Source organism: Choloepus didactylus, chromosome 8, assembly GCF_015220235.1.
Source record: "Choloepus didactylus isolate mChoDid1 chromosome 8, mChoDid1.pri, whole genome shotgun sequence".
NCBI lineage: Eukaryota > Metazoa > Chordata > Mammalia > Pilosa > Megalonychidae > Choloepus > Choloepus didactylus.
Genome location: NC_051314.1, coordinates 75,798,025 through 75,808,185, shown reverse-complemented (window position 1 = coordinate 75,808,185; position 10,161 = coordinate 75,798,025). Strand labels below are relative to the sequence as shown.

Here is a 10,161-nt window from a genome sequence, read left to right as displayed (position 1 = left end):
TTCCCTACCTCCTTCCACAGTTACACATTCAATTTCTCTCCGCTGTCATTAACAAAGCAACAGAGTTAGGAACTCGAGACATTTCAAAGAAAAGGCAGTTTCATGAGGAGGATGAACATGATGCCACCTGAAGAACCAGGACCCTGGGCGTGGAGATAGGCCCAGTTTTGGATGGTCAGATACAGGAAAGTCAGCAAGAATCCAAAATGTCCCCCTCGTTTCAGAGAAGCAGTAGAGTGTTGGGGTTCCCCAGACATTTATGGCCCAGGAATTTCAGGCACCAGTGTTGGACCCCTCTACATCCAGTTCTTCTTTCTCCCCATGTTAGGAGTGTGGCCCAGTAGCTACCTTAAGACTTACTCATCTTGTCCTAGAACCATTTTTTCTGACATTCCTGTGGTTGTTAGGGACCCCTCCCAGGAACTGAGAGGAGTGAGTAAAATAGTAGCAGGGAACTTCTAACCCTCTCATCTGCCTGTTCCTTTTGCCTCTGACAAAAAAGGGCCAGAGCACCTGAGAAGAAGCTTTATGGCACAAAGATGTGTGGGGATTTGTAATAGTTTTCAAGGCACCACATGATGCCTTGCCCGATTCTAGAGACTGTAGTCACTCCTGGACAAGGAATGAAGTCCAATTCCTGTGAGTTTTGATGTAAGCTTAGGAAGAGGTAGTGCCATGTGATAAATGTATTTTATTTGGTATTGCATTGAAATTGGAAAGTTAAAAATTGAAAATTGTTCTGATTTGGTCTGACTGGTCAATAGGTTCTATTCTCTCAGTCCTTCACCTGATACATCCATTGAATGAGAACTATTTCAGGGTCTCCTTCCCACAAATCATTGGCCTCCCTACTTTCCCTATCCTCCCTTCCCCAGAAGATGCAGAGGAACTGTTCTTCTTGAACATTTAGGTCTAGGGTAAATCCTTAGGATGCTGAGATATGGGGCAGGAAAAGCAGGAGCCACAAAGAGAGAAGGCCTGTATGTCAGCACGGAGCAAATCTGGGGAGGACAAAGTCTGGGTCAGGAAAAGCTGGATCAATATTTGAGAACACTATGTCCTTGGCTGTTCTGAGAAAGCATGACTTTTTTTTTGGCTGGGTTAAAGAGACAGTGATATCTAGAAAAGAGCCATTCAGATCAGGGAAGCACTGAGAGGCAAAGGACAGATTTGGACCTCCGTGTTCCTCTGGCTTGTTTCTTTCTCAAACAGGTAAGGATTTCCCATGGCTTCTCAAGGTGAGAGTGAAAGTATGTTCATGGTAATTGAAGTTCCTAAGGGCTAAGATGCTTCCTGTATCTGACCAGTCATGGCGTCTCTTTGTCTTGAGCCATTCCTAACCTGAGCACTGCTTCTTTCCAGCAGGCTCTTCTGTGTGTTCTACCATGACCCCGGTTCTGCTGTTCCTTTGCTGTGTTCTGCTGTCCCCGATTGCTGCCTTTCCAAGAAATGCCCAGAAAGGGGACCTGACTTTCCCATCACCTTTCACAGAGCCTGAGACTCCACCAAACGTGCTCTCCAGCCAGACTCCTCTCCCATATCCCAAGTCCTGCCAGGATCTCTTGCACAAGACCCCCTCTTTAGCCCCTCTGCCCGAGTACCTGTCCAGCTTAGCTCTGAGGGTGGCCCTGGAAGAGGTTGGCTGCCCAACCGAGGCCCACATTCTGGAGCTTCAGCTCTTTAAGATGGGAGGAAAAGACACCACTGAAACCTTCATCCGTGAAATTCAAAAGCACAAGGCAGCAGAATGGGACAGTGATATTAAAACCATTCTGAGGGATATGGTGGGATCCCCAGGGGACCTAGGGCGGGTTCGGCGCTCAGCTACCATTCCTGAGGAATGTAAGGAAGAAGGATGGGTGTTCTATGAGACAGCAAAGCTGCTGATTGAATTTGCTGAGAAGTTACCTCCCAGTGAGCTGGTAACAGAGTTCAAGAATACTGCTGTCAATGTCACTCAGAAGTGCACGTTAGAGTCTTGGGAACATGTGCTAGAGGTAGGCGAAAAATTGATGACAAGCCCTGAACTTAAGAACTTCTCAATGCCTATAGAAGAAGAGATAAGCTTCGTCGTGCGTTTCATAATCATTATGAAGCATGCTATATGGAAGATGATACAGGGGTACTTAGAGATTTATTAGGATAGAGATTGCCACCTAGATATCACATTTTCTTTCTCAGATGTCTCTGGTAGGACATCTTTCAGGGACTGGGCAGAGTAGTCGGTAGAAATATTGGGACAGCTTAGGACCAATGTGTTATGCTCTTTATTAGATCCCAGTGCCAAAAGACATGTGACCCGAGTCACCCTTGCTCCTGTCTTAGATTTCAGTCCCTATTACTTCTTCCAGTTTCACTTCCTTTCAGTCCTCAAATATTGTGCATTTATTATGTACTAGGCATGAGGGTATTTGTAATCTTTCTCCACTCATCTATCTTGTATTTTCTAATTCTTTAGTGGATGCTGTAGCTTTCTTATGTTAATTTTTAAAGTGAAAAGAGAAATAAAAAGCTGCTTCTATATATGAAAAGCCATCTGATTTCTCTTGACTTTTTGTCTCCCTGGCTCCTGTTGTGAGCTAGAGGGAAAATGTGACAGGACATACAAGAAATTCTCATGTCTTTTAAGGCTGATTGTGTGACAAGGGGACAAGGTTTGAGCAGTCAGTACCAAAGGGCAAATATTTGCAGAGGTCATGTCCTTTACTCATCACAGGGGAAAGCAACCATGTCTTCTCTTGGAACAGGGAACTAGGCAGAGCGTGTCTAGACCTACCAGTGCAATCTCACTTCTCAATGTCCGTCTGGACTGTGTGGTAATTTGGAGCCCCATAACTGTGTGGAAGTGAAGTAGAGAAGTCCCTGGTGATCTGGAATTAGGGGAAGCAAAGAAGAGCAATCAGGTCTCATTTCCATTTCCTGGACCCTGACCTAAAAGTAATAGCAGCCAAGAGTTGAGGGGTGAGATGTCCTCTAACTGAGCCCTGGGTTTGTTTCAAACCACAGCTCTAGAGAACAGCTTGAGTGCTCTCTTTCATTCCAGCATAGTCTCATCTCAGTAGGAAATACCTCAGTAGGAGACCCTTCATGACCTGCTACTGTACTGCCTCTTGCTGCACCCTGTGACTGCCATTTCAGGTGGACCCAGACAAAGACCTCTCATCTCCAGGATCCAGTCACCCACTGCAGGTTTCTGATTCTGCCAGACTTTGCTCCCCAAGTCCTTGACTGGCTTCAGCCATGTGACCCCTTTACCCTGGATTCTGGTAGGCCTGGCACTGAGGACTTCCCTGGGGCAGGCTCACCACCAGCCTGATTCCTGGACCCTGCAGCTGCATCTCTCTGAGATGCGCGATGGGAAAGCCAGGTGGATTTTCTTCCACCAGATGCCCAAGGACAGCAGCACAGGGAGGGACTTCCTAGGGGAGGCCTGGTCTCTGTTCTGCAGCTGCATCCCAGGAGAGCATTACATGACCTCCCCACTGTAGACAAAGGGAATGAGGAGGAGCATGTATACAATGTGGTCCAGCTATTACCAGGAGAGGGACTCTATTACAAACTCGATCACAGCTTCGTACTATGCTGCTCAGAACTGCTCTGACAAACCCAAGGAATGAGGCTGCGACAGGGTCACAGGCCTGGGCTATGATGCTGTGATGACCGTGCTGAGGATGTTAGGGGTTCTGTGGGTACAGGAGGGTGCTGTGCTTAAGCCTGCTGTGAAGGCTGGGTTAAGCTGTTGATCCAGCATTTGTATGAACAAGAGGCACAGATTCCTCTGCCAGAAACCAGCAAGGAGGGCTGGCGTACGGGGTGTCATGGTTTCAACCCTTTACACCGCAAACCTGTCATCTCCATTAGAAAAGGTCTGAGCCTTATCAGGTCCTGATTCAGTCAATTTGGGCTTCATCAAGTAGCCTTCCATTCAATTAAAGGTATAGGGACAGGTCTTGCAGGCGCCACTGCCCGCAGCCGCACTCTTTCACTCATCGCAATGGTCAACCCTACCTTGTTCTTCGACATCACCGCCAACGGTGAGCCCATGGGCCGCATCTGCTTCGAGCTGTTTGCAGATAAAAGTCCCAAAGACAGCAGAAAACTTTCATGCTCTGAGCAATGGGGAGAAAGGATTTGGTTATAAGGGCTCCTGCTTTCACAGAATTATTCCTGGGTTTATGTGCCAGGGTGGTGACTTCACACACCATAACAGCACTGGTGGCAAGTCCATCTACGGGGAGAAGTTTGATGATGAGAAATTCATCCTGAAGCATACAGGTCCTGGCATCCATGGCTAATACTGGACCCAACACAAATGGTTCCCAGTTTTTTCATCTGCACTGCTAAGACAGAGTGGTTGGATGGCAAGCATGTGGTCTTTGGCAAGATGAAAGTGGGCATGAACATTGTGGAAGCATGGAGCGCTTTGGGTCCAGGAATGGCAAGGTCAGCAAGAAGATCACCACTGCCAGCTGTGGACAAATTTGATTTGTGTTTTGTTTTAACCACCACACCATTCCTTCTGTAGCTCAGGAGAGCGTCCCACCTCCCTGGTCTGCTCACAGTGTCCTATCATTGTGCTCTCACTGCAGTTCTTTGGGTTCTACATTATCCTCCCCTTCCAAGTCTAGCTGGATTGCAGAGTATAAGTTTATGATTATGAAATAAAAAGTTAAACAACAACAACAAAAAGAGTATAGGAACAGACAATAGTTTAAAAGTAAAGAGCACTCAAGACAAGAATTTCAACACATTTTTACTAAAGGAGCACTTAAAGTAAAAGGAACAAGCTTACAAGGTAAAAATAAATTGATACATTACCAAGCCTGGGAGCCCCTGCTCCTCCGGGTGCAGCTGACCGTGAGATCAGAGCGCTCTCCTTTGTCTGAGTTACAGAGTATATATAGTACTTTTGATTTAGAATACATTCAATTAAACATTTTATTTTTATATTTGAACTACAAGAGGTGAATGAACTACAAGTGGTGAACCACCAGGTAGTGAACGACATGTCCTGAACCACAAGGCAGTCAAGATCAAAGGAGGGTATCGACAGCGTTATCAGAGACTTAACCTTGAATGTCTGCAAAACTCAACTGATAATATTTCTACTAATTAAGCTATGACTTCTATAACAGCAATGTAACATACCAAAAATTTGAAAAGATTACTATTACTTACCTCTAACTTAATAGTTTTCTTATTTTATTTTATAATTAGTTTAGCCATTATATCATGTTGATAGGCATACCTTTGATTAAAACTTCAGCCTTGCTACATTATTTATGATTCATCTATGATTGAAGTAATAGCTACAGCCCCATGCTGTTTTCTCTTTATAGAGAACCAGACGGTTACGTGTTATCTGTATTTAAGAAGGTTGAGAAGGGTTTTCTGTTTTCTTGAAAATATTCTCTCAGCTCTTAACTGCTTAGCTTCTCCTTCAGTATAATTTTCTAATACAGGACTCAAAGGATATGAATCATCTGTCCCAGTTATGATAGTAAGGCCTCGTTCCACTTTTTATCATTTGGAAATTGTGCTTGAGTGTTTGGGGGTAAAAGTTCTGTTAAATATGCTTCTATATCAGAAGGAATAACAGGTTCTTCACTACCAGAACAGAAAGCAACAGGTGGAATATGAGAGCAGCCTAGAGAGAAGGAGAATCCTCATTATCAGATTCCTCTGTGGAGATGTCATCCTGCAACGGGGGCGCCACAGATAGGAGTCACCTAGGAGTGACAAACAGCAACCATGGCCTCAGAGGACAAGCTTCAGAAGTGAACTCAATTCTTCCTTGTTGAGGTCCCCATTCAATGAATTAAAGTGAACAGGCTCCCAGGGGAATGAATCTCCCTGGAGACGTGGGACATGATTCCTAGGAATGAGCCTGGCCCTGGCAGTGAGGGCTTGAAAATGCCTACTTGGCCAAAAGGGGGAAAAAGAAAGGTAAAAAGCTGAGGTCACAGTAGCTGAGAGATCCCAAATAGAGTCCAGAGGCTATACTGGAGGTTTCTCTTATGCAAGCTCCAGCTAGATATCCCAAGTGGTCACAATATGCCATGCCCTTACCAACAGTAGACCCCAAATACCTAGGGCCCTACCTGATATTCTATAAAAGATGTACTGAGTTTTATCTTTCAGAGACTTAAATCCACTAGAGTGTTCCTATACCAGACAAATCCTTAAACCCAGAGGCAACAGCATGTTTAAGATCAATGATCAGATGCAGCCTCCTTCCCCGTACTGTTGACACACCATTTTAATATGAACAAGTTAGGGTGCTCACTGCCTAGATACCCCTGAAGACGGAGAAAGAGATTAAGTAAGAGGAAGGGGTAGCAACAAACAAGATAAGATTGAACGAAGGTCTATGAATACTGAAACTTTATACAATTATATATATAATTTAGATGCTGGGGTGATGGAATGGCTGGAAGGAGCTAAATGACATGGAACTGTAGCCTGTAGCATCCCTTGGGATTTGCTATAGTCTATAGTTGTTCATTGAATTGTGCCTTGAAGATTTTCACCTTTCTGTATATAACTTGTATTGCATAATAAAGAAAGAACTGAAATTGTGGAACTGTAACCCATAACAATTTTTGAAATTACCTATATGACTGCTTGTTGAGCTGCACATCAAGAAATGACACCTTTCTGTATGTATGTTATATTTTAAATAATGGAAATGGCTGAAGTTGTGGAACTGTGACCCATGACATTCTTTGAGGTTTGCTAACTACTTGTGAAGTCGTACTTTGAAAGTTATCACTGTTATGTATATGCGTTAAAGTACACAACGAAAAAAATGGAAAAAAATAAAATGAACAGGGCCATGTTCCTGGAGACTTGTGCTTTATAAAAAGGAGTTAGGCACAGAAGAAATATAAACTAATTCTTAGCAATTGTATGCATCCAACTAAATGATGCAGTCTAACTTAAAGACTCAAAATGGTGTAGTAATAAGTTCTAGGGATCCAGTGAGCTGGAAAGAGCTATTGGAATCTGTTTTGCAACTCTGGAATCCAATCAGACACACTGTAAAAACCAGGAGAATGCTTGTTGAAGGTAGAGGCTGTTGATCTGGAAGTAAGCAGCATGTGTAAACCAGTGACCATCCCCTATTCCTCAATCCCAATGAGGTTGTGGAGTTAATGTCCTATGATCCAGGAGCCACTAGCTAGTCCAATGCAGTCAATGGGGACCCTATTTCCCAAACATTGGGAATCTTTTGATTGTACATTTTGATTGGTCTGGCGGTACCCTGAGGGACCTGCACAGATGCTTGCCTTGGCTACAGTGGCTTACCCCAGCAACATCTATCAGATTTAAAGGGACAGGATGATTTCTCCCCTCCCTCCCCTACCACTCCTTCATGGAGCCATTCATTTAAGGAAAAGCTTGTGAGGTGACATGTATGCTGAAAACTACAAAACACTGCTGAAAAACGCAACAAAAAAATAAGTAACAACACACACTAATAAATAAGAATTTAAAACTTAAAAAAAAAAAAATAACCAAACACATTGCTGAAAGATATTAAAGAAAACCTAAGTAACAGGAAACACATCCTTGTTCACAGATTGGGAGATTTAATATTGTTAACATGACAATACTACCCATAGCAATATACAGATTCAATGTAATCTCTTTCAAAATCCCACTGACTTTTTGGAGAAATAGAAATACTCATCCTAAAATTCATATTGAATTTCAAGGGACCCTGAAGAGCCAAAACAATCTTGAAATTGATCAAAGTTGGAGGACTCACACTTCCCAATTTCAAAACGCCTCAAAGCTAGTCATCAAAACAATGTGATACTGGCACAAAGACAGACAAATAGGCCAATGGAACAGAAGAGAGATCATGGAGATAAACCCTTGCATCTGTAATCAATTACTTTTCAACAAGGGTGCAAGACCACTCAATGGGTAAAGGAGGGTCTTTTCAACCAATGGTTTTGTAAAAACTGGATAGCCACGTACAAAAGAATGAAGTTGATAATTACATGGAACTTTGAACAGGAAGTGAGATCTGGTAGGGTTGTATAGGTTAGTGTGAAATAGCAACACATCCCAAAGTAATTTGGACAGAGAATACAAATAAATATGCAGGGACCCCCTGAGGAGCTGGGGGAAAATACACAAGTATTGGACTTCCTCACCTGGGTTGTTGCTGATGTTGAGGACTGGCAGTTTGGTATGTCGAGACCTCTATCTTGGGGCTTGCCCTTATGAAGCTCATTGCTGCAAAGGAGAGGCTAAACCTGCTCATAATTGCGCCTAAGAGTCTCCCCCTGAGTGCCTCTTTGTTGCTCAGATGTGGCCCTCTCTCCCTAGCTAAGCCAACACAGCTGGTAATTCACTGCCCTCCCCCAATGTGGGACCTGACTCCCAGGGGTGTAAATTTCCCTGGCAATGCAGGATATGACTCCTGGGGATGAACCTGGATCTGGCACCGTGGGACTGAGAAAATCTTGACCAAAAGGGGGAAGTGAAATGAAACAAAATAAAGTTTCAGTGGCTAAGAGATTCCAAATGAAGTCAAGAGGTCACTCCAGTGGGCATTCTTATGCAATATATAGATATCCCTTTTTAGGTTGTAGTGTTTTGGAATAGCTAGAAGTAAACACCTGAAACTATCAAACTGCAAACTGGCAGGACCTGGGATCTGGGAGAGGGATCCAGCTAGAGAGCAAGTTTGGTGGAGCCTCAGGCCCTGTGAAAGGAGAGACTGGAAAGTCTGGTCCCCTTTCTGAACATTTCTTGGAAAGGCAGTCACTGGAGGTAGCAAGATTCAACAAGGGACAGCAGAGCCTGAATCACAGTGGGACAGCAGGAACAGCCTGTTGGATAGAAGCAGTGCTCAGGGTGGGAAATAGGGAAAGACTCAGGACAGAGACATCAAACTTGGTCAGAGCTAGGAAACGTCTTAGCCCTTGGAAACTTCAATTACTCTGGACATACCCTTACCCCCTCCCTCAGAGGCCATGGGTGATCCTCACTTGTTCAGGAAAAAAAAAAAAAAAAAAAAAACAAGCCAGAGAAACAAGACCGTCAAAATGTATCCTTTACCTTGGGGACTTCCTGGTCTGAATGGTTATTTCCTGAACCTCACCTTCTCCCTACCTCAGTTGGAAACACAAAGGAGTCAGAAAGTTGATCTTTTCTAAGAAGAGTAAGGGCATGACATTTGAAATATTTATCCATCCCTTTCTCTTCCCCCATGCTGAGAAAGTGGCTTTTTTTCCCCTTTGGCCCCTGCTTCTTCCTGCTGTATACTCTTGTCTAATTAAAGATGTACCCTCAACAAAGGATCTTCAAGTGGGAGATTCTTCTGTTTTCTGTTGGGGGGTAGAAGGAAAGCAAAAGAAAAGGGAAGCTGATGCTCTTTTTCACCCTAAGTACAATTCTTCCCACCAAGACAGCAGGTGTAGGGCTGGAGGCTTGGACAGATTAGCAAATCAGACCAACATCAGCAACTTTTAATTTTACATGTTTAATTCAATGCAAAACACAAACAAACCACATTTCATCAGCTGGAGGGTACCTCATCCCAACCCAACCTTAACTGCAGGAATTGGACTCAATCTGTGTCTAGTGGGTGATCACAGGGGCATATCAATGTCCTTCTAAAAATGGTACAAAACCCCCGCCCGTCATGATGTTAAAATGTTCCCTGTCTGAAGGAGCAGTCTAATAAGAAGAGTCCAGGGTGCTGTCTATATTTCACTTACCCCTCTCATCTGCTAGGGGGCTCTAATAACCAAGAAGAGAAAGAGAAGGAGTGGATCCTAGAAGAAGAGTGATAAATCTCCAAGGAGCTATTGTGGCATGGTGATAGAACTGGAAGAAGCAAGATCTGGGTGCAGAGGTTCCTGAAATTCCTGGGCCTTAAATCCATGGGGAAGCCAGGACTCCACTGCTTCTGTCCAGTAAGAGTTCCTGGGTCCTATATGACCCTCTCAACTCTGCCTTAAACTCGCTGTCTATGAACAGGCCTGTATCTACCCCCAGGCTTCTGGCTCTTCAGTCGTTCTCATCTTCATCCTCAATCTGAAACCGTTTCTTCTTTTGGATTCTTGGAGCTCCTAACTCTGATGCTATGAGAATGACAGCAGAGAGAGAGAATATCTGAATATATTAAGAGTAAAGGAGGGT

General features: G+C 43.9%; 2 protein-coding genes and 1 pseudogene across 5 annotated transcripts in view; 2 read left to right on the top strand and 1 right to left on the bottom strand.

The window, feature by feature from the left end:
- Positions 1-1,059: 1,059 nt before the first annotated feature.
- Positions 1,060-2,535, top strand: LOC119543369 (apolipoprotein F-like). 2 transcript variants are annotated; one of them, XM_037848178.1, is made up of 2 exons: positions 1,060-1,212; positions 1,366-2,535. In XM_037848178.1, exon 2 carries the CDS (start codon positions 1,386-1,388, stop codon positions 2,139-2,141), a length of 756 nt encoding a protein of 251 aa, XP_037704106.1. In that variant the 5' UTR covers positions 1,060-1,212; positions 1,366-1,385; the 3' UTR covers positions 2,142-2,535. The 2 variants fall into 2 exon arrangements, with proteins under 2 accessions (XP_037704106.1, XP_037704105.1); XM_037848177.1 differs by having other exon boundaries at positions 1,363-2,535.
- Positions 2,536-2,686: 151 nt separating this feature from the next.
- On the top strand, positions 2,687-5,958 carry LOC119543370 (annotated as a pseudogene).
- A 3,524-nt stretch (positions 5,959-9,482) lies between these two features.
- TIMELESS (timeless circadian regulator) overlaps positions 9,483-10,161 on the bottom strand; it is a 29,494-nt gene continuing 28,815 nt past the window's right edge. For all 3 annotated transcript variants that reach the window (XM_037847086.1, XM_037847085.1, XM_037847087.1), the window contains one exon: positions 9,483-10,103. In XM_037847086.1, coding sequence (XP_037703014.1) covers positions 10,030-10,103 — 74 coding nt within the window. In that variant the 3' untranslated portion in view covers positions 9,483-10,029. The remainder of the gene's footprint in view (positions 10,104-10,161) is intronic.

What these genes read in the sequence shown, in the direction of transcription:
- LOC119543369 (XM_037848178.1), top strand. Translation starts at nt 1,386, where the DNA reads ATGACCCCGGTTCTGCTGTTCCTTTGCTGTGTTCTGCTGTCCCCGATT.